This window comes from Ciconia boyciana, chromosome 15, assembly GCF_034638445.1.
Source record: "Ciconia boyciana chromosome 15, ASM3463844v1, whole genome shotgun sequence".
Taxonomy (NCBI): Eukaryota; Metazoa; Chordata; class Aves; order Ciconiiformes; family Ciconiidae; genus Ciconia; species Ciconia boyciana.
The window spans coordinates 8,848,868-8,872,796 of record NC_132948.1 but is presented as its reverse complement, the minus strand read 5'-3'; the positions used below and the strand labels follow the sequence as shown (position 1 = coordinate 8,872,796).

The following is a 23,929-nucleotide window of genomic DNA, read 5'->3' as shown; positions in this document are numbered from 1 at the left end:
CAATTTAATTTGCTCACCAAAGATGCCAAGTTAGTTTTATTTCTGATTTATGAGCAGGCTCTTCTGTTCCCTCGGCGGCAGAGCAGGGCAGTGATTTATGGGCATGAGATCAGCTTTGTGGGCATAGGGAGAAGGTCCATTTGCTGGGACCCGTCTCTGATGGCGTCCAACAGCAGATGCTTGGAGCATCTTGGTCGTGAATAGATTGAGCCATCCCCACCGCTGGCATGAAGAGGACACCTTGGTATAGAACAACAGAAACCAACTCTCACCCCAGCAAAGACCATCCATCCCACCTGGATTTATTGACCCATCCTGTAAACAAACCTCCCCCTGTGCATGGCCCTGAGAGAGGGATGGAAATTAATTCCCAGGGGGGGAACCCCCTTGCACAGCCTGTGCTCTCACCCCTGCCTAATTACAGCCTCATTAAGCCAAAGGAGAAACACCTGCCTGGCACCACCAGCAGACCCAGTCTCACTACAAATCTCAGTGCCCCCCAGTGGTTTGGGCTCTCTGATTTTTGTGGCTGTGGGGTTAAGAGAGGATCTATTTATAGCACTTGGGCTCCCCTGCTTGAGCAGGGGCAGTGTGGAGGCACCTGATGGTTGAGGTCTCAGAGCATCCATGGATTTTGCTGTTGATGCCAATGGGACTGAGATTTTGGGTTGGCATTTGCAATTGCATCTGGGGTTCACCGGTTCCAGGCAGATGCTTTTGTTGCAGCACCATGAGGGGGATTTGCTGTGGGAGCCCCTTTCTCCAGCCAGCTCTGGAGGTGGGAGACAGGATGGGGGAGAGGCTGGAGCAGGGCTCGCAGGAGCATCCAGGCTCTCTCTAACACACTGCCTTGGCTCTTGCAAATCCTTTCTTTGAACTTTGATTTTCTGTTCACTTGTTCTTCTGCCTGAGGCATTTTGCAATTGTGGGATTGTGAGCAGCTCTGAGTTTCTCTGAGTGGAAGAGATGAGAAGGACAAGATCATTTCCTAGCTGTTCATGCTACCGTGTGGTGCCAAGGTCACTTTGGGTGTCTGCCTTATCCTTTTGGACAGTTTTCCTTGCTCAGGTGAACTTCAGACAGCAAGAAGGGAAGGAGCAGACCCATCCCTGTGACAGTTGGAAGCACCTGCAGAGCAGGGTGCAGTTTGAAGGATATTCCTTTTCTTTGGTGTCTTCTGAACTCAAATTGTTGCTTTTTAGTAGAATCTCAAGAGTCCTGCAAAAAGCAGGTAACAGCAGCAGGACAGTACCTAGGCTGCCAGGTGAGGCCAGGCCCCAGGATGGCTGAGGGGCTGCTTCCTCCCCAGCCACGTGCAGAAGGAGGCTCCGGTGCCACAAGATCCGCTGCAGCGAGAGGAGCTGAGAGCTTTGGGGCTGGGATGGTGAAGGACTACGAGTGACAGCTGCAGGAACACTTGTCCTGGGTTTGCTGGTGTCCACGCACACAGGTAGCGGAGGCTGCTGGGACAGCTGACCATCTCCCTCCAGCCCATCCGAGCACGGAGATCTCCACAGGAGCAGATGGTGACAGGTAAGACATGGGGACCAGTGTGCTGGTGAATGGGGGGGGGGCTGCTGCTGGTCATCCTTGTCCTCTTTGCAGTTTCAGAGGCAAAGCAGTGCCCATGGCTTGTGAGCCTGGGGCAACGCTTCAGTACTGCCTCCCCCTCCGTGGGGTGGTGGTGGTGGCCCCAGTTTGCCCCACGCTGGGTCTCCAGGAGGGGAGCTGGGATGTGGGTCTGTGTCACAGCCTGGCAGGAGCCCTGGGCTCTTCCATGCACAGAGACATGCACGTGTCTGCACGGCAGCTTGGGGTATTACCTGTTCCGTAGCAGGAATATTAAAATGCTGCACTTGCTTGGTCTGCAAATACCCGCCTGCAAAATGTACCCCAAGGGGCAGCTCAGCCTTTCTGCGCCCAAAAGTGAGTCCCAGCCAGCAGTGCTGGGGTCCCCGCAGTGCAAACACGGCATGGCTCTGCCGGGAGGTTATTGCTTTTCCCTGGGGAAAGGAAGTTAATGCTCGAAGCCCTTTGGATGGTGGTGCGGTCAGCACGATAGGATATGGGGTGGAAACCATAAAGCTCTATTATTTTTTTGGTAGGAAAGCAAAGGGGGTGTTTCTGGACAGGTTTTGCTACTGCCCAAGTGCTACTGGCTGTGCCCCATTCTTCTGTTTAAGTTGTCTGAAGTCTTCGGAGACCAACTGCACTAAGTCATTTAAAAATATAGTCCTAAACCAGTCTGAATTTGGGGATTTTTTTCTGGCCGTGGTGTGCTGCGAGCATGTTTGCTGTGGCAATTCCCACCAGGGTCAGAGGTGCTGGATGTGTCAGGTTAGGAAAAAAAACCCAACAACCCTGAAAAAGTTTAACCGGCGGCTCCCAGGTGGCGATTTGCCACCTTCCCGGGGCGGCTGGATGTTCTTAAAACACCGATTTGTTGTAAAGAATCAATCGCACCGCGGCTCAGCGCCCCTTCCCCGGCGGAGGCCTGCGAGGGGCTGCTCCGCAGGCGGCGCGGGGGGGTCCCACGACCCGCGTGGGGGCGATGCCCGCGGGTGGACCGGGGGGGCGGGGGGGGCGCCCCTTCCCTCCCCTCCCCTCCCCGCGGAGCGCGGGCGGGGCGAGGCGGCGGCGGGGCCGCCCCCGGCGGTGGAGGCGGGCGGGCTCCTCCGCTCCCCTCCGCGCCGCTCCGCTCCGCGCCGCCGGTCTCCCCCAAGATGGCCGCCGACGTGGGATCGATGTTTCGATACCGGACGCGGTTTGATGTCCGCCGGCTCCAGGTTGGTGGCGGCGGCGGCCGCGGGGCTGGCGGCGGGCGGAGGAGGGGGGGATCGGGGCGGCCGCCCCCATCCCTCCCTCTCCCCCCTCGCTCGCTCGCTCCCTCCCTCCGCCCGCCCTTCCCCATCGATAGGTATCAGAAATTGATCCCCGCCGCCGCCGCTCTTTGTTCGGCGCCGCCCGGGAGCATGGAGCAGCGCTAGCGGCAATGGAGCCGCGCCGCCCCGGCCCCCGCCCCGCCGCCCCCGAGGTGACAGCGGGGCCGGGGGGCGGCCGCCGCTCCGCCCCGGCGGGAGGGGAGGGAGGAGAGGGAGGGCGGGCGGGCGGGAGGGAGGGAAGTTGCGCGGGATGAAGTTGCGGGGAGCGCGGCCCCCCGCGCCGCTCCGCCAAGTTTCTTGCGGTCCGCGTCCGCGGAGCCGCAGGTGCCCGCGGGCTGCAAAGTGTCCCCGGCGTGTGTCCCCCCCGCTCCCCGGTAGCGCGGGCGGCTTTAGCTGCATCCCCTGCTCATCTTCGGAGCCGGGCGCCGGGAGGGCAGAGACTCTTTATTGAGATGATGGATGCGCGGTAGCCCGGGGGATGGCGGAGCGGGGCTGCCCGGAGCCCCGCCGCGCTCCCATTGTTATTCAGGGCCGGGGGTTTGCGGCGCCGGCGCTCGGTCAGCCCTGAATGTCGGGGAAGGCGATCGGCATCAGCCGGCTGGTGGCCCTGCGAGGCGGCTCGGGTGCGGGCTGGGTGCCGGCGTTTGGGACTTGTGATGGATGCGGCGGGAGAGAGATCCTTTGTGGCTCTGGGCAGGTCACGGATGCCGTACCCCGCCGTAGTGCCCTCGGTCTGTGAAATTAACGGTAAGTCCTTTGTTAACGTGTACGAGGGAAGGCTCGTCAGGGGATGCGGACAGTTTGTGACCTTAAATAGGCACCTATGTAGCGGGGAGGCGGGTAATTAAAACAATAGCTCTCCCAACATAATGAGATGAAACCCAACCTGGATCTACTACAAAAGCCGAAACGCTCATTTACATGGTTATTAAAGGGGTTTATCCCTCTAGGATATTACGGAGTTTAAAATGCAGCATGCTTCATAGGGGAGTAAACAAATTGAAATGCGATTTATGGGGCTTCGGTACTGTATCAACAGTTCCAGCATTTAATGCATTTTGGCTTTTAAGCAGATTACGTGCTACGCGACCCTAAAAGTAATGCAGGTACCACGGCCGGTCGGCTTGCCATGACTGCTCATTTATGGCATTGTGGTCGGAAAGGGATTACGGGTTTAAGCGCTTCGGATACAAAAGCATTCCTCAGTACATCACGCTAATGACTCTTCCTGGGTGCGCGCAGACCTTTAAATAAAGACAAATATTGGCAGCTACTTTTCCGTGGGTTTGTCGGGGGGGACTTCGCCGGAGGGAGAGGTGGGCTGCGGGGTGGGCAGCTCTCCGTCCCCGCCGTTCTGCTTGACCGGTGACTGTGGCTGGGTACGGAGCTGGAGAGGGAGCAGCGGGGATTGACTTCTGTCCAGGCAGCAGTTCTGCCGCCTCACCGGGATCACGGTGGGAAAGGTGACCTTGTGCCAGCTTGGCCTAATGCCCTCTATTAAAAAAGAAAAAAAAAAACAACAAAAAACCCCCCCCAAAAAACAAAAGCAAAAAAAAAACCCAAAAAAAAGGAAGGGAAACAATCCATTTATTATTCTTCCAAGAGCTTTTTCCTTTTTTTTTCTTCCTTTTTAATGCATGTGTCTGAGCAGCTCAGCTGGCCGGGAAAGGCAGAGTTTGAGCAACCCTGATGAATGGTGGGCATATGTAAAACATGTAGATAATGTGCTACTCGGCAGCACTTTGATCGAAACGGCGTTGAGCCTTTTTACAGCAAATAGTCTCAGAAATGAGAAGAGATAAAATTCTATCAAAGATAATACCAGACATATTTCACTGGGTTATGAGATTGTTTTATTGTGTACATTACTAATGCAGTATTTTTTTACAGCTTTCTTGTGTATAATAGTCATAGCAGGATTCATACCTTTATGGGTTTTTTGTGTTTTAATTTGCTCTCGGTTTATTATGTTCCAGTTAGCATTGTATGGATTACACGCTCCGTGTGCCGGATGCCGTTTTAATCTAACCCGTTCTGTGTTAAAACAGCAAAAAATGGGAAGAGTTGTGAGCTGCTGATTTGGGATAATAAATACAACTGCGAGTGAGGGAAGAGAGACCGATTATAGCCATCTTTTATAAATGTCTTCACATCTCATTATGCAGATGAGCTCTGGCTATACGGCTCCAGCGTTTGGTTCGTCAAATAAAATGCTTCATTTTATTTCCCGTAATGCAAATGCTCTCTGCGTGCCGGAGCGGAGTTGGGCAGAAACTTCGGCGGCGGCTCTGCCGGATGGCGGTGTGCCGGGAGCCTCGGAGCGTGGTGTGGTTGATGGAATGTTTTTGCTGTTCAAAGTTTAGGGGAGAAAAAAAAAACAACTGTGGATGTGATTAAAATATTATAACCTTATGATATTCTGAAGTGCATAAATTTTACATATCAGCTACAGAGGGAGTTTAGACATCCATTAAATGATATGACAGCTTGACTTATCTAAATGTGCTATCATTTAACAATGTGTCAAAATTCTTCTTTATATAGACGACAGCAGTAAATAAGCTATCAGTCCTCTTGGCTGAAGCTTAATTCCTGGAGCTTGGACTAATAAACTTAACTGCATTCTTGTGGAGCAGCCCGTGGGCAGGATAACCTCGGGGGGAGGCCAAGGTGCTTTTGGGGCTGCGAACAGGGGGAACTTCACCTCTGCAAATTCCCTGGGTCCCATGTGTTTTTTAGGGCTCTTAGAGAGAGACAGCTGGGACTTTCCAGTTTTCTCCAGCACCCAACACTATCTGGTCCCAGCCCTGCTTTGCAGAGGTGGAGGGTGGGATGGTGCCCATGGTTGCTGTGCCCAAGGGGAAGAGGGGAGAGCCTGAGGCGGCTCTGGGTGCCCCCATCTCAGGGGGATTTCATCTTTCCAAGCTTCAATCTCAAGGTTTATGCAAGTGCAGCCCATGCCCGGGGCTGGCTGAGGAGCATTGTGGGGTTGTGAACATGGTTTGTGCTTTCCAGTGGCTCCAGCTGCTCCCCGTGCGTCGGGGCGTGGGGGAGCGTGGGCTGCAGAATCGTCCCGTTTAAACAATAAATATGAATTTAGGAGCAGTGGCACTAATGAAGCCTGGTTCTCTGTAGATGCCTGTCTCACGATTGGGTTATCTGTTGTGTGATAGTTGTGTGCTCCTCCTGAGAGGTTCCCAGTGACCAGGGTGTTTGTGATGGTGCTCCTCACGTGGATTCTCTGCTGTCTCCTATTGCAGCTGTGCTCTGTAGCCTGTCTCTTGGCAGGGACGTTAGGGAAGTTTCTTTCCTTCACCCAGGAGTCCTCTTTCCTTGGATCTACGGCTGTGGCAGCTAGAAATGCTTGTGCCTTCCATATGCCACCGAGGAGGTTCAGCTGAACTGACCTACACAGCGTAGCTGATGCTCCAGCATGGCCCATCAAAACCTTGGCAACTGGAGGACTTGTGTGTCTCTGGATGTCACCATCACTGACCACTTTGTGGTGTCCCCTTCCTCCACACCTCCACCGCAGCTCCCTCCCTGGGACAGGCTGAGGTGCAGCATCCATCCTGCATCCCACTGTCCTTCATTAGAAGCAAATACTTGATATTTCTAATATTTCCAATTATATATGTGAAGGGGAGAACAAGATGGGCCATGTTCCTGGTCCCACCTGCTGTTGGGTCTGTGTTGTGGATCGGCAGAAAGTCGGACCGTGAAGTTCCTGAAGTGAATTTTTTTCTTTTCCTGTGGCTGAATAATTGAGACACTGCCAGACAAGAAGAGAGCTGCAGAAAATGAGAGTTTATCTTTAGCTCCACAGCTCTCACTTTAGAAACTGGTGACCCCAATTCCAGCCTGAAGAGTGACTTCTTCCCTAATTAATAAATCCATTAATTAATTGTGTGCGTGCTGCAGCCCATTGGAGATGTACGCGCTGGCCTCCTGATCCAGTTTAGTGGATTGTCTCTGTGGCCTTGGAGGGGGCGGGAGGCGAAGGGATTGTGACCAAGAGGCGAATAGGGGACAGGGATGGAAATATAATTTGACTTTGTGGGACCGGAGGGAAGGGTATCAGCCCTGCCACCTCCCGGTGAGTTATCCCGCTTGGAGACGGGCATGGGGACAGTGAGCAGAGCGCTTGGGGTTGCTTGGAGAGGGGTTCATGGGGTGGAGGCAGCTGCCTGCTGCCCCCAGTTCAGGCCAGCCCGGGCGGTGGAGGAGCCTCTTGCATCGATGCTCTGCGTGGCTTGACGGCGAGAGGGGAGCCATTTTGCTGGGGTCCGCGGGCTGTGTTGTCATCTCCCGCTGCCTCGCAGGCAGCGAGTTTGGCAGGGCTCAGCAGGGCTTTTGTGCTGCAGGTGGAGCTGAATGTTAAAACGTTTGGTGATCCGAATTATTATTTATGACCAGATTAAGCAAACAGTACACTCCCAGCTTGCGAGTCCTTTAGGAGGTACTTGCTTAACTAGATAACCTCAGCGGAGCATGCAGAACTCGCTATTCATCTCCCTCCATATGTTGGCACAGGAGCTGCTCCCTTCAGTTAATTTTTCTTGCTGTCTGCAGAGACTTCAAATAAAAATGCAAGCATAATTGTTGTGCACGCCAGTCCCATAGCTACTGTTTTCTCTGCTGAATGGAAAGTTAACTGTTGGCAAAAGAAGCACTGTCTTTAAATGCAGAAGGCTTTGCTTGCCTATGGATTTGGGGGCTGGAGTGGCGTGTCTGCTCCCCAGTTTTCCCCTCCTATTTTTGCTGGTTGGAGAGAAGCAGTGTTTTTGGGTTCCTGGGGTGGCTGTGTGTCCCGTGGGATGGTGGTGATGCTGCTCCCCTCCTCCCTTGGGCACCGGTGCAATCGCAGCGCTGTACATCCCTGGCTGTGGGAATTCCCACGTCTTGAATTTCAGGGAATTATCCCAGGAGCTGCCGACACAACATGGCAAATTGAAAATGCAGGGCCATTGTTTGCAGGGAGGGAGAGCGACGGCGAGCTGCAGCGTCCTGCTCCTCAATGGCCTGCCTTGAAATGAAATTAATTTAGGGTTCAAAAACGACGGTGTGTGCTCCCCCCTCTCCAGACCTCGAGATAGACACCGCACAGCAGCTCGCTTGCTGTATTAATGGTGTAGCAGATTCCCCCTCGGATTGGAAAAGGCACATTAGAGGCATCCATTCCCCCCAAAAAGGCTGCATGAAGTTTCTCAGAACATTTTGTACCATCCTGCTCCTATTACCGAAAGATGTAATTCCCCAACTTGGGAGATAATAAGCAGGTATTGACTTCTGCTGGGGTCATTATCAAGATTTATTCAGTCAATATGGCTTCTTGGGTCAATAAATCTTGAGGTTGATAAAGGAGGAATATATACTTGCAGACTTTATTAAAAAGTTTTCCCCTTTCGTAACACTTTCTTGTGTGTGTTGCATTAGGATCTATGACTGAGTTTCCTTTAATTACCTTTTTTTTTTTTGTTTTTTTGTGGTGCACGCTTTCCTGCAGCTTTTGGTGGTTCTTGCCGAGGCAGCAAAACCCAGGAAGGAGGATTCAGCCCCGCGCTGGGTCCAGCTCACTCGGGATAGCTGCCTTGCTAAGATCCCTCTCTCCCAGCTTGCCTTTGGGGATGGAATGGGGGGCTCGGCAGGGGGAGCAGGGTCTATGGGCATCTTGGCCCAGCATCTGGGGGCTCAGCAGGTGGTGAGGGATGAGGCTGAGCGTGGGGTGTTGGGTTTTTCTGCTGGAGGGTTAAAACTCAGGATTCTTGTTCCCAGCCCACTGTAAAATAACAGGATTGTGTCTCCTTCCCCATCACAAGCTGAGAAATCTCTGTGATTCGGGATGGAGTGAAACAGCTCTGGCGCTGTGTTGGGCTCTGTCCCGGCACCTGCTTGCTTCCTTGGGCAATGGTGTCGTGCCTCAGTTTCCCCACTCCTGGCATGCAAGGGATGGAGTATTCTTGCCAACCAGCATCTTGGGGCAAATCGCCCCAAAAAGGGGCCTGGCAGCATCATGGTGGTTGTGCCCGTGCCCTGGGTACGTGGCTGCGCACTTGTCCATTGTCTCCCGCAGAGAAGGGCCCTTGGAAGAGTTGCGTGCACCGTTTCGGTTGCCCATGCACAGGATCTTGGGGAGGGTATCTTTGCAAAGAGGTCCAGGATGTATCAGCGCAATGAAGAACTAGCTCTCGAAGCCAGCAAGACGCCAGCCACGGGGGCTCATCAGTAAAATCTAACCAAAAGGCTTAGGTAGCCTGGAAAGCTGAAGTGCTTGTTATTTACTGCAGTGCTTGTTAATGAGCAGGGGCGCAGCAGCATCCGCCCCTTCCCAGGCCAGTGCTGCTGCATCCCGGCTTGGGCTTGGGGTGGTGGGAGAGCTCTGGACAAGGGGGGCAAGAGCTGCTCACCCCGGGTTCGCAGGCAGTAACCCTGTCGGAAGGGCAGCGTGCAATGATGGGCTGCTTCAACTTCATCTGTGTATTTAATATGATTTATTTTGGCCATGTCTGCTGAAGAGCTGCTTTGCAGTATCCCCACCACTGGTGGTTTTTCTTAAGTTGAGCTTCGCGATTTCACGCAGCTGAACACGCCCATGACTCCTTCCAAAATGGTTTCAGTGCCTTTTTTTTTTTTTTTTTTTAATATGGCCTTGCTGTGTAATTATTTTTTTGACTACTTTGGTGTAGCACTTAATGATTTCCCCAAAGCTGCAACAGGACCCCAGAGTATTGATTTAGCTGCAATTTAAGCGACTCGCTGCTAACGCGTGGCCGTTTTAATATTAATTGCTTGGTGTGTGCGTGCTAGCTAGTTCTTCTGCAACACGGATTTCTAAAAAAGTAAATAACCAATTCGAACCCCGTGTAAATATTCCTCTGGTGGGAGCTATGCCGTGCGTCAGCCGCTCTGAGCATGCTACTGTTGCCTTTGGTAACGCTCCTGCAGTTTTACACCAAAGTCAGGACCTCGGGCATCCTTTGTTTTCTTCCGTCGGGATAACATAATAAAGTATTACCTGGTGCTGGCAGCGGGTCTTGTAATGTGCGGTGTAAGCACAGCCGCTCATTGGCGCCGAAGCCGGTTTGTTATTGCTTAGCCTGGCTGCGGAGGACATTTATTCTTTATTAATCACGCCAACGGGGAGAGCTGCCTTCATCTGCGGCTCTCGGAGCGGTTTGCAAACATTGCTTCATCCCTGGGAGCTGGGTAATTATTACCCCTCTCGTCCCCCTGGTTTCTCAGTGGAGGGGGGAGCGGTGGGGTCTGGTGCAGCTGAGGAGCGGTGGGCTCTCCCCCTGCGGGGGCACAGGCTGGGGAACCGCCTTGCTAAAATCCCCCCGTGATGCCCACATGTGATGCAGCAGCGCGCGGTGGCTGGGACGGGGTGATGGGGAGGATGGTGCCCTCCAGGAGGAAGGCTCTTGGGGACCCCTATACTGCAGCTGCCTGTACCCCCCAGGACAGCAGCTCGCCACCCTCCCTGGGGGGCAGAGCATCGCGCTGGGTCCCATGAGGTCCCCTCAGCAGCACCTTTGGGCCCCCATTTCAGCACCCAAGTTGCCGGTGGAGGCTCCTCCATGGGGTTTCTCCCCTGTGAGCGTTTGCTGATGCCACGTTCGTTGCGCTGGAGCGGGATGGATGCCCTGGCCGTGCTGCTCCGATTCCCGTCCTCCTGCACCAGCGATGGCCTGCGCTCTGCTGATCCCAACCAGCTCCTAACTCCCTCCAGCCCTGGCAGAGCCAAGGGCTGGCTCGGGCTGGTGGGTGCCCGGGGCTGGTGGGTGCCCGGGGCTGGTGGGACCCAGCCCGGAGCACAGCTCCCGCACGTGTCCTGGCATCCAGGATGGCAGCGGCCATCGAGGGCCAGCAGCTTCGCCTGCTCCATTCTCCGCTCGGCGCACACCGCAGAGGTAGCGTCTCCTGCCACTGCACTTTTCTTTCAAATAAAAGCAGCTAATTAACATTATTCTTTAATTATTGCCTTTATCAACAAGGGGTCTGGTTTATACCAGCAGGATAGTCGCTTTCCCTTCCACTACCCAAGCGAATGCTTCAATTCCTGTTGCTTTTGAAATGAATTTGATGTCATCTGCCCATTGTCACTTAATGGGGACACTTGGGTAATGATTGCGCGCTCCAGCCCTGTTAGCAGCACTGCGAGCGTGTAATTTAGCCCCTTAGGCAACGGTACTTTTGAAATCTCTGGATAGTTTTGAACTCTCTGTTCTTAATTAAATATGCAATTTTTCACGGTAACCAGGTTAATTCTTTTGTGTTGTGTTGTAATACTGTTAGGAATTTTCATAGTTCTTATTAAACATTATTCAGGCATTGTGAATTCCATAATTAAAAAAAATGAAAAGAACAAAGCTTGATTCACTTCTTTCTTTTCCCTGGTTAATTTATCAAATGAATTTTGCAAATTTTTCTTTTTCTCCCCAGACGGCGTGCCAAGTGTTTTAAAGGGGAAGGATTTAATTGCTCTGTAGGGATTGGTTGGTTATGAAGGATTTGGCTGTTTGATTAGTAAACCCTATTGGGAATGGTTTAATGCTCCATGATCTTAAAAATTGTCTGATTGTTAGGCTCTCCAAGGATGTTTTCTCTTTTCCTTATGTATGGCAACAGCTTTGCACAAGTGTGATTATTAGATAGCGAGGAGGGAGCGGAGGGGTAGATGGCCGGTGCTGGGTGAGCCTACCTGCCCCGGCAGCGCCGAGGAAGCCACTGCGGCCCCTGGAGTGGCGATGATGATGATGATGGTGAGACAAACCAGCAGTTGTTTACGTGGATCCCTGCAGATCGTGGGAATGGATCCCTGGCTATGCTGGGATGGGGCTGCTCCCGGGCCAGATCCTGCGCTCAGTTTCTCTTTCAAGACCCGTTCTTCAATATCTACCTTGTAATATAATGAAATTATACAGAATATCTGATTTACCTAGAGGCAAAACCCTGCTGCATTCTCCCTGTCTGAATCACTCTGGTATCCCACCAGGCGGCATCCCGTAAGGATGCTAAAGTGCATGGGGAGGTCTTGCCAGGGGCATCCACCCAGCCCTGGAGCCGGGCGGGCAGGACTGTGCACGAGGAGGGGTGCGGGGCTGCAGCCTGCCGGGGGTTAACCCAGGTACCCCATAGCGTGGGGGCTCGTAGAGCCCCAGTCTGGCAGTTACGTGGGCAATCAACCTGCCCCAGCTGCGGAGCCTGGAGATGTCCAGCCAGAAGCCTTTAACCGGGGAGGCTTTAAAAAGGGGAAGAACAACACAAAAATGCTCTGCTTGTGTTTTTTGCTGGAGGGATGGTACCCACTGCTCAGTTGCTGCTGCTTTTTTATTTCTCCCACCCCTGTGTAAGAGGGGGCTGTGCCCTGCCCTCACACCCCCAGCCCCGATGCCTTCAGCTGAGATTTGGATCCAAAATAAATGGAGGTGATGTCTGCGTGCCGATGTCGGGGCCGCAGGGACGGGCTGTGACTCCAGCTGCTTTGGCGTGCCAGGGAGAGCACAGCTCTCCAAAATCCCTGCTGGGGGGGAGCCTGGGCTTTGCTTCCAGGGCAGCTGGGGAGCATCCCTGTGGGCGCTGCCGCTGCCAACGGCTCTATGGGTTGTTTTTAAAGCACTGTTGGACTTAATATAGGAAAAAAGACAGTCAATATCTAGTGTTTCTAGCTGTACCTTGCCAGTTAGGGTCCCCGGGTCCCCCTGAGGTTGTGGGGTGAAGGATGGTGATGGGCTCACAATTAAATAAGTGAAAACCTCTGGCGTGGTGCTGGCACCCAGTGGGTTTTTCGGGGGGGCAGGAGGGGCTTCGCCTCCCACCCGACGCATGGAGCATCCCTGGGGGGTGCTGCTTGCTGGGAGATGGCAGCCCAGCCAGGATTCGTAATGGCGGGTCTGAGGGGGCTCCCCAGGGGTTATTTGGGCTTTAAGGAGAGGTCAGAGAGTCATTAAACTTGTAAATATGTTACGATTTAAGAGAAGAGGTGTAATTATCTTTGGGCTTGGTTTATGCGGTGCCGGTTTTTCCCTGTTCTGGTTCAAGCCTCTTAGGCCATGTGGATCAACCAGTGGGGAGGTGCTGTCTGCAGCTGGGGCAGCACCCAAGCAGCGTGGGGTAGAAAAGAAAATGTTCAACGGTGTTGGGAAAGGGGGTCTTTGCCCCAAAAAGCATCAAAACCTGCACTTAAAACTGCTACTTCTCCTCCACCCCCAAAACTTGCAGAAAGATGTTGATTTGAGGTTTGGGGAGCCAAGCGATGCTGCTGCGGCTCAGCCGGCAGGGATCCCGGCTCGCTCCAGGTGCTGGCAGCGGTGCAGGGTCGGAGCTGCGGCGAGGCTGGGGCTTGTCTGTGCCCTGGGTGCTTTTGGGTGAATGGGGTTTTTTTGGGGCAGTGCACGTCAGCAGTACGCAGGCGCCTGGGCTTAGTGCTGGGACCCTGGCAGAGCCGAGCCTGCTCCGTGCCAGCTGAGTGTCACCTCGGCACGGTGTGACCGCGGAGAAGCATCACCAGCCCATAAAGCAATATTCAAGAGAACCTGCAGGGTAATACCCAGCAGTGGCATCAACCCATTGCGATGTCTCCATCATCGTGTTGAGCAGTGTGGGCGAGGAATGCAAGCGGGGCTTAAAAATAATGATTAACATTTTTTAAAAAATTCCAGTTGCTCCTCCAGTTTCCCTGTTCCTCCATGGCTGATCTGGCAATGCTGGGCTACGGCTAAAGCAGGGATGCAAACCGTTTGCTCAATGAATTTTGCTGAACAGTGGTGACCTGGGGCTTGAGCAGAGACCGGCCGTGCCCGCAGGGCTGCCTGGGCTCCGCTGCACCGCTGGCGTGGGGCTGCTCCCTACGGTGCTGTGCTGAATCCAGAAAGTCATTTAAAAAACAAAACAACAAAAAAAACCAAAACCAAAAAAGGACTAGACATTCGCAAGGCGAAGCCGAGCAGACGCTGGTAATGTATTCCCAGGCATGACACAGAGTGGCAGCGTGTCGTGAACCGCATCCCCGGGGACCCCCGGGTCTGTGATATTGGCTTTAACCCCCACCGGCTCCGGTCGGGGCGTAAATTCATCAGGCTTATGGGTATTGCTCTTGGACTACTGAATAATTTACAGTTGCAGAGCCCAGCCAGGTTCAGGTCATTGGGGTTCATGGGTTAATAACAGGTTTGGTTTTTGTTGTCAGCAGCTGCCTTGATAACATATGAAAGAATCCTATTCTGTTGATTAGATTTTGAAATGGATCAATTTTTAATCAGCAGAACATCTGACTCACTCAATAAGAGTAGCGTGGTGGAGACAGGACGAGGGTCTCGTTATTTACAGGATTGTTTGTTTGTACTAATACGCAAATCCTCGCCGGGGCTGGAGCCTGCCCCCCGCCTTCCCTCGCCCCGGCTCCCCCAAAATAAATCATCGGGATTATCTGCAGCCTCGCACCAGGTATTTGATTCATCTACTGATTCGGTAGGAAATCCATGATGCTGTTTAAGAGCTCCGAGGGCGTGCTGAAGCTTTGATTTAGGTATCTGTTGTTATCGATGGAAAAACATTTACTTACCAATGACCAAATTTTACATATAAAAGCACCTTGGGGGTGCTTGGCTCACCCTTCCTGAGCATCCCTGTGGGGAGTTCCCCTCCCCGAGGGCCACCAAGCAGCACCTTCGAGATGAGCTTGTGGGTGCTGGGAGAGCAGGGGACAAAGCCCAGTGGGATGCAGAAAGGTCCTGGCCAAATTCCTGGCTGTGAGCAAAGTTTCAGAGCGATTAACTTTGGTTTCATCATTAATACTAAAAGAACTGGATTCCCATTAAAAGTTAAATACTGTGTGGGGACCTGGACAGATACTTTTTTCTTTTTTTAATTTTTTTTTTATTACTTGGGGCACAAAAAGCATCCCAAACTTGACATATTGCATTGCGTCTTGATAACCGCATGCATTTCTTTTTGTAAAGACATGCATAAAATATATTTTTTTCCAAAGTGGAATTTGCTCGGTCAAAATTTTGTCTTGAAGCAAGTGTTAACAACCGTGATAACAGGACTCCCTGCAAATTAAACTCCCTTTTTTAATAACAGAAGAGGTAAAAGTCTCGTAAATATAACTTTGGGAAGAGTGTCACTAGAGTACAGATGATTCTGCGGTTGCTGGATGAGCGCTGGTGGCTGGCTGGGGATGGTCTGTTGCTGGCAGATATTGATATAGATAAGAATTCGGTCGTGATGGTAATTTGCATGGTTTTTGCCCTGGGTGCTTTGGGATTTTACTTTTAAAACTTGTGTCTTCTGGCAGTCTCCTTAACCTAAATAAATATTTTCCCTCTTGCCATGGATCAATTAAGATCATGGCTGTGTGAGGGCTTGCTCCTGGCAGGTTTTTTTCTCCATTTTTTTTCTTGAGAGTTACCTCTTATTTAAAATTGGGTGTATTTATGAATTTATATATATAGTTTTTTTGTTGATTTGATGAGGTAGTGATTTAAGCACCAGGAAAAGTGTGCTGAAGGGCCGGAGGTGGGGATGCTGGTGATGGGATGTGGGCGTGGGGATGAGCTCCCTGGTCCCGCTGGGTGCCGTAGCCTATTCCAGCCCCGCGTGGGCACCCACGTCCCCCGTGTTTGCTGATCTTTGGCCACAAGCAGCCACACTCCGAGGTCTCCTTCGGGGCTTCGCAGCGCTCGGTGTTATTACACTACCATAAGCCCAAGGGCTCATTTCTATAACCTGGAAATAACATTGCAGGTAATAGGTGTTTGCTAATAGCCACAGCAATAGCTTATGGGCTCTTGTGCCTGTCAGCGGGCACGGGTGATATATCAGTTTCTGCTAAAAACATTAGCAGCATCAGAAGGTTAAATATGCATATTATATCATCCCTGGCGGTTTTATTTTCAGGAGAGCAGTGGGTGTCACGAGTTCACGACTTCAAAATTAAGTTTATTTTAGTGATGGAAAATGTGCTTCTCTGTTGAGCATCTGCTGGTTATTTTCTGAGATGAGTTGAAAGAAAAACATTTTTGCAAAGAATAGAAGGGCAGCTGACCTGTTTTTTATTTAATAACGGGTCCTTAGAAAGCATCAATGGACATGATCAGTCTTTAGCGCCTGGCGTTGGGCAATGGGGAGCTGCCCAGTTTTTGTGCTTGAGAAAGGCAGCAGCTCCTCTGGTAACTTATTAACTCTCAAAATTGCCCTTGTGTTTGGCAACTGAGTAAATGAATCGCTGATGGCTCCCTCTGTTTTAGTGTCATTGCTCTGGACAGGATTGACCCAAAACCGCGCCGGGGCCGGTTCTGCCGCCCCTGCCGGGTGCAGCGCAGTGGGAGCCGGGTCCTGCGCGTGGTGGGAATAAACTGCACCGGCAGGGTTGGAAACGGTGCTTTGCCGCTTCATTTGCGATTTAAGAGCATGTGAGGGGGTTGCTGCCTTTGCAGCTCAGGGTTCATTTGGGGTCTATGAATTTGTACTCACGACAGTCCCAAGGCTGGCGGGTACAACCCCGTGTGGTGCTCGAAAGCTGTGCTGATTTGATCTGGAGTTACCGAGACCAGCGCATAGTCCTGTCCTCCTTCCTCCTGGATTTTTAAGCCATTTAGCTAGGTATGAAGCTCCAACAATTTTGGACACCACAGGGTATTTGGGTTTGTTAGCTCTTGCTATGGGGGACATGCAGATTGCCTTTTGGCAGCAGGCCTCCTTACCCATCCCTTGCTTTCTTATTGAAGAACCCCCCTTCCTACCAGGATACGTGACCTGAGCCTGGAAGGGTTTCTGTGTTTCGGTCTTTTTTTAGGCTAATAATTAAATTATAACAGAGCCCAGCATCTCTTTATTTAAAGAGCAGATGGAGCATCCTGACTCTTAGCACGGTCCTGGCTCTGACAGCGCCGAGTCCTGCAGCTCGGGGTTTGGATGTGCCCCCCAAGGGCCATGTTATTGGGCAGCCCCGCAGGCAGCAGCCCCGTGGGACGCTGCTCGGCGGCGGTGCTGGCTCTGCCGCTCAAAATGGCAAGGGCATCGTCAGGTAGAGGTGAGCCGAGACACTTTTCCTGCCTTCCCTTCCCATCCCGTGGCTGAATCCTGGCGAGCTGCTTCAAAAAGCACTTTTGGGCCCCGATGGGCTGTAACTTCTTCCCATGGTCTGAGTCGGCAAAATCTGGCACGCCGCAGGTGCCGTGAGCTCAGCTGGGTGCCGGATGGCTCTCCCTCCATCCCGCCTCTGCGAGCAGCTTGTGAGTGATCCGAGGAGCTGCGGCTTTTATGGTTATAACCGGCATGGGGTTTTTTGGTGACAAATACTTTATAATGGATAATCCCAGTCTGCTACTTTAAAAAGCTATAAAAGAAAATAGCGCAAGCGCTGGCTGCTGAGCTTGCCCGAAGCTGGTTGCTTCCTCCTTCCCATTGCTGATGCGGAGCCGCAGCGATGCGTTCGGGGCTGCAGACACTGTCGCAGAGGGTCCAGATCAATCACCGGCAAAATCCCTGTCTTTCCTCATTTTGTCTCTAACTGGCATCACCATCTAGCAACTGTGGTGTTTACCTCCCACACTGATTTCTCATTGAAATGCCCTATTTTTATTTTTTTCTTAAGCAGCTACAATTGATAATTTAGCTCTGGATAAAGCAACCTTAGAGCTTTTTATTTCTCAGAGGCCAAACATTGATGTTGTGTGAAATGGGAGCTTTGAGGAGGCTTTGTATGGAACTTAGCTTCCTGAAAAATTTATTTACTGCGACTGTGATCTGCAGGAGCGAATTGATGTTTATCTATAGTAGTTCTTGCCAGAAAAAAAAATGCATAACTGCACTTTCTTGGGAAGCCTTGAAAGGCCTTTTAAATAAGTGTCTAATAGTAGGCTCTCAATAGCAAACAGCCAGCTTGATAGCGGTATACAGTATATTATTAACTATAAGCAGGCTTAATCTTTTTCTCATGTTTTAGAGAATGCTTTATAACCTTGTGGCCAAAGAATTCATGATCGCCAGGTATTTGAAGCTAAGCAAAATTATACCGGCTGTTACTGCTGGGGGATCGATACTGCCGGGAAGCACGCGGGGCCGCGAGCTCCTGCTTGCAGCCAGCGAGCTCCTGCTCGTAGCCTGTGTCCTGATGTCCGCTGCTGCCAGGCGGCCCTCGCTGTGAAGGTTGGATTTAGGTGATGTGTGATCCCTGGAGAAGGGTGCTCGGGGGGGAGTTATTTCTTCTCTTTTGCAATTGCCACGTGGGAGTCGGGGGTCTCAGCATCATGCTGGAGTCGTGTGCAGGTCCCAGCTTGGTGATGCAACTGCGTCAGAGGGCAGGATTTGGCCCCAGTGGGATGGAGTCGGCTCACCTGCATCTTTCCTTTCCCGGACGTGGCAAAAAAATAGCAGAAGTTTTCTGTCTGGCAGCATTTGCCCCAAGACGAGGGCACTGAAGTCCCTGGTGAGCCTCTGACTACCACCTTTGCTTGCGGTCAGGGGCCTTTGCTTTTGCCCGGCTGATCTCGGCCGTGTGCTTTAGTGCCCTCATTTGCAGTCGTGTTTTTCTGCTTTTCCTGCCCGTGCTGTATTGGATCCTGGGAGCTCTGGCCAGGAGTCAGGGAATCGATAGATGGTTAAGGTGATAAGTGGCTTTGCTAAAAACCAATTTTGCAAGAGGAGTTTGCAAAGAGGTTAGCGGAGGGGATCTGCATCCGTGCCCCAAATGGCTCACTCCGGCCAGGAGCTCGCCTCCGACCTGAATTAACCTGGGAAGCATCCTTGGTGCGGGTCATGGCCGCTCTTCTCCCTCTTCTGTAAATCTATGTGAATCCTATGGGAGGGTGAGCCCAAGGAGTAAGTCTCCTTCCTCCAGAGAGTGTTTGGGGAAAATCGGAGAGGTGAATGTGCCTGAAGGCAATATAAAATTAAACAAGCAGAATTTGCTCAGCTGATAACTTCTAGCTGGTCTCAGAGCCGGCAGCTATGCCGGCATTACGATGGCAGTATTTACATAGGGATGAAGTGTTCCTGTACAACTCCTCCAGCGCGGCCAGGTCTAAGCAGGCTTTTCTCTAATCTCCACCACGGCTGGCTGCTGCTTCCAACTCTATTTTCCCTTGAACAAACATATTAGTTGCGCCCACTGTCGAGAAGATCCCACAGCCCATTAGCAGTGTGATCCCTGCTCTTGGCAGTGCCGGGGGGACGGTGCCATGCAGGGACACTGTGCTGCCTCCTGGCATCAAGCACAAGCATCCCCCGGTCTCATGTCACCATGTAGCCCCTGACCACGTGTTTGCTGCAAGAGATGGATTTGGGAGGAACAGGCAGAAATAGGGAGCAGCACATCTCGGGAGTGTTTCACCAAAGCAGTTTTGACCACCAACAGCTACTACATGGTCTTTTCAGAGCAGACAGAGCTGGTGGCACCTAAGATCTTCCTTTCTAACTAAATTTTGCAACTAATTTCTGTCTGTTCCAAATGCAAAAGCACTCTGTGCATGTGATGAGTCCCTTAAAACGCTATCCAACTTGCTGCCGTCTCCTTTGCTATATCCAAGGGGTCCCAGCTCACTTCTGGGGTTTGCTGACCTGGTCCTGGTTTCATAGGTGGCTCCTTGTTTTTGTGGAAGGCCCTCAGCTCTGTCCGCTCCTCGGGGCTGCCTGGTTGGGGTGTTTTTGGCGGTGCCCCGCAGAAGAAGTCAGCTTGGGCTGCAGTTCATTGGGCTGGTGATTTATTCGAGGGCATTGTAATGTTCCTGTGGTTCATCCCATCCCTCCTGCATCCCCATCTCCACCATGCCCGAGCTGCGAGGTGACAAAGGTGTGGGCTTTCCTGCTGACGCATTTATTTTCTGTGGGCAGAGAGATGGGTTGGTTTTAGACTTTCTGTCATTTCTCAGGCTTGACTCATCTTTTCCCACCTGCAAGGCCAGGGATATCCCCCAGACTCCTGCCTCGAAGCCCGGGCACTGGGGCTGGCGGCAGGATGAGCTGGCAGCAGCATCCTCCTCCCCTCAGGCAGCGGTTCTTTATTTTCCCTGTTTTCCCGTTTATCAAGTGGGATTTCCCCTTGGCTGGTGACCCCCAGAAGGAGCATCGCAGGACGCTCATGCATTGCTGTTGGTCTTTGCTTTTGTGCCATTATTACTGCGTCGCATCATTACGCATCCACGTTTCTCATGCTCCACATCAGAAACCGCTGCTGCGGCTGAAACCACCTTCTTATTTTATTTTTTTAATCATCGTGGGGAAGCTGTTTCTGGATGCTGATTGATGGAAACATCTTATCTCCTCTCGTCAAAGTGTCTCCGCTTTGCGTGGTAATGAAATAGTTTGACACTTTGACACAAGTGTCAAACACTTTTCTGACGATGCAAACAGTGGAGACTTTGATCTAGGTGCAAACTGGTTTCATTACAACAAACAGACCCCCCTTTCATCCAGAAAAGAAGATAAGGGGTTTCAATTGGTGCTAACTAGCAGCTGCTCTTAATGATTTTAAAAATAAAAATAAGAAAAAATATAATAATAGAATAGATAAGCTGTTATGTCATGTTATAAACTAGCCCCAGTGCTGTGGAGTGAAATAAGGTAGGCATAATGCCAACAGTATGAACGATAACCATGAGAGAATCCTCCTAAAATAAAATAACAGAAATCTTCTCTTTTGGGAGATGTTCAGATTTGCTTTCCCCAGTATTTCAAGTGAGAACATCTTCAGAAATGCCTTTTCTGGAGAAAAGGCATCTTGTTTTTCATAAAAGTGGCATTTTCCATGAAATAGAACCACTTCTACTATTAGCTTTCTTTTTAATCTCCCCCCAGTTTTCTCCCAGCCAAGCCTGGAGATATTTTAAGTCCTGGTGGGAGGGTTGGAGGGAGGAATCCCAAACATACCCCGAAGCTGACAAAATTCTGCTTGATCATGAGCTTTTCTTTTTCAGTAGACAGTTTTGAGGAGAAATGGGTAAAATTCCTTCCTGGTGTAACTATGTCGGCATTAGGCTGTACCGTGCCTGGATTTGGCCTGAGTATGTCCAGTTAAATGCAGCAGCACCTTTTTTCTATTTTGAGTGTTGGGTTTGTGCACAAATGCCCTATGAGCAGCTGAAGAGAATTTACGTGATGTATGGAAATGATTAGGTTACAGCAAATCCTGAGGTTTACACGAAGGTTTTCTCTTCTCTCTCCGCTGTATGGACACAAGCGGCGTCAGCCCGGGTGCTGCGTTCAGTCTTCTCACTTCAGGAGTTTTGCTTTTAACTGTTTTCTTGAGAAATCTTTTCCCTTTGAACATCTTGGACTAGATGATCGTTGTAGGTCCCTTCCAACTGAACCATCCCGTATCCCATCCCGTATCCCATCCCGTATCCCATCCCGTATCCCATCCCGTATCCTGCTGTGATGCCCAGTGCTGGTGGTCCCAGCTGGGTTTGTCCCCTGCTCTGCCCTTGGACATTGCCCCCCGAGATGTCTCTGCCCAGAGCTGTGGGGTGAGGAAGCACGGAGGTGGTCACGCATGAGCAGAAGCACTTAATTTAGTGCCTCCTTAATTAGCACAGCAATTCCTGCTCCGTGCCCTCATCCCTGCCCTCCACGCGGCGGGCTGGAGCACAGCGAAATCCTCCCCGTGGGAGATGCTGTATTCGGAAATGACAGGGGATTTGGGGCTTAATTTTAGCCAGAACATGTGGCTCGTTTTTAGATGCTTCTCAAGTCAAGTCGCAGTGGCTTTGTTATAGTTGAAGAAAGAAAAGAAATCCCCAAAAAACTAGAGAGGCGACATGGTTTAGATTGGTATCTCTCCACAGACAGAGTTACGGAATTTAATACAAGGAAGCTTTTGCGAGTTGCCTGGTCTGCATCGAAGCGCGGAGAGCCTGCGTTTGAGATTAAAACTCACATTTCATTTTTATACACTGTGCTTAATCCAATAATGATTCCATGTTACAAACGGCAATAATATCTTTCAGCATAGTTAATCAGAAGAGACTTAATGCTGTCACTATTTATTAACCTTTGTTGAAAAGCAAGAAGTTTTCTTACTAATCTGCGATTGTTGCTCTTGTCAGGCTCTATCAAGTGCAAACCAGATTTGGCATTCGTTACAGCGGGGAGGATGCTGCCGCGTTCCCTGCCTTCTGCTGCATCTGACCCCTGTGTAGGGACGGGGTCCCATATGGTGCGGGGGGGCTGGTTTGGGTGCTGGGGGGGGCCAGGCTGGCTGGTTCCCGGTCTCCCATCCCCATACCTGCAGCTCCCAGATGGGTTACAGCTTCATCTGCTCCTCCAGCCGCACGTGGTGGGGTAAAGAGGCAACTTTACCCCTCTCGGGGGTATTTTTTGGCTGCCTGACCCGTGTTCCTGCATCCAGGTCGTCCCTCCCCAGGGGCTGCTTGAAGCAGCAGCCTCCCAGTGTGGGGAGATGCTCTCCTGGTCGGGTGGCACTGGGGCAGCAGCGTCGGTCTCCGATGGTTTGTGAGAGGTTAAGTGACTTCCAGCGGCTTCCCCAGAAGCTTGGGGGATCCCCCCACCCCACTGTCTGCATCTGTACCAGGGGGGAAGAGGGTGTCGCTGGGCAGCCCAAGGGGTTAAGGGGTTTTGGGAGGATGCGGTGGCAGCGGCTGAGCTGAGGCACGTGGAGGTGGCTTGTCCCTTGCAGCTGAAAAGGCATCCCTTGCATCTGAGCTTCGCCTCAGTCCCCAGCAGAGGCGGGCGGGAGGCTGCAGGCAGCGCTGCCCTTGAAATCACGGCCCTGCGTTGGCGTTTCCCAGGACGGTGGCTCGCATGGCTTTGCAACGCCCGTAGCTGGAATGTAGGGTTTGGGGAGGGGAGCAGTGGAGGGGGTGTGGGTTTTTTTTTTTGAAGCTCCGTGGTGATAAAAGGTTAGTGCATGAAGGAATTTCAGCCTTCGATATTCTCCCGTTTGTCTCCTGTTGCAGGGAGGCCGGTGCTGGAATTGGCTTGTAGGAGCACCTGGAATTAATGAGCCAGCTTGGTGCCACACAGAAATCGATGCTTCCCGCATTAATTGCGCTGTGTTCGAGCTTCGGCTTTTTATTCTGAGTTATGTAGTTACAGGGAGAGATGTCTCTCTTCGGCACAGCCCTTGGTCCCGGGGGAAGGGTCCTTCTCCCTGCAGATGTCCTGCCTGGGTGTGGGTGGCACATCCTGCATCACTGCTGGCTGCGGGACGGGGATGCCCGGCGCTGGCTGGAGCGGGAAAACCAAAACCCACAACAAAAATAAACCCCAGGTCTCTGCTACCTGCCCCTGTAATCGGCCAAAGGAAGAGACGGCTGGTGATGGTCAGGCTGGGTGTACATCTCAAAGTGGAAAAGCCGCTGGCACCCAGCTCCGGTTTGCAATGGGACATGGATGGGCAGGAGCAGGGGAGGTCTCTACAGAAGGCTGGCATCTCCTTGCAAGTGGGTTTGCAGCAGCTTTTGTATTTATTTGCAAATTATTTGTGATTTCTGTAACCAAGCATCCATGTGGGTGGAGAGCAATATCCCCCAGACCCTCAGGGCTTCAGGAGCTGTTTTGGAAGAGCAGGCACTGCTGTTATTCCTTATTTTTAGGGTGGACTAGCATTGAGCACTATTCTGATCTCAGCTTGGGCACTCGAACAGGTGCAGTTATTTTACATACAGCCACGAAGAATCCCACTTTGCTAATATCGTTAAAGCCTAAACATGGTATTTATATTTTTAGCAAATTGTTCTTTATGGTATTGATTTACATGTAATGTAGTCCTTGCATGAATAACTACCATAAATCTGGAAGCATTTATCATCTGAAATAGCTGTGAACTCAGTCAAATCCTTTATTTGTTAGACACGATTAAGGGGCTTAAACTGCAAGGTAGAGAGTAAAATGTAAACTGTATTTTTTGTGACCAGCTCAGAGTTTCTGCCAGCCAGCCCATTGATCTGTGATAAGAGGTAAGGGTTAAGATAATTCAGCAAAATGAAAAAGTAGGGAATAAATTACAATAAACAGGATCTTTGATCTGGCCTGTCGATATTGGGGATGGTGCCTGCCTCTGCCTTCCCTGCCTAGCCGGAGAAATT

At 51.6% G+C, this 23,929-nt stretch overlaps 1 protein-coding gene across 2 annotated transcripts in view; it reads left to right on the top strand.

Annotated features, from left to right (window-relative positions):
- The first annotated feature begins 2,662 nt into the window (after positions 1–2,662).
- The window catches only part of CUX2 (cut like homeobox 2), a 67,093-nt gene continuing 45,826 nt past the window's right edge, over positions 2,663–23,929 (top strand). For both annotated transcript variants that reach the window (XM_072880075.1, XM_072880074.1), the window contains exon 1: positions 2,663–2,786. In XM_072880075.1, coding sequence (XP_072736176.1) covers positions 2,724–2,786 — 63 coding nt within the window. In that variant the 5' untranslated portion in view covers positions 2,663–2,723. The remainder of the gene's footprint in view (positions 2,787–23,929) is intronic.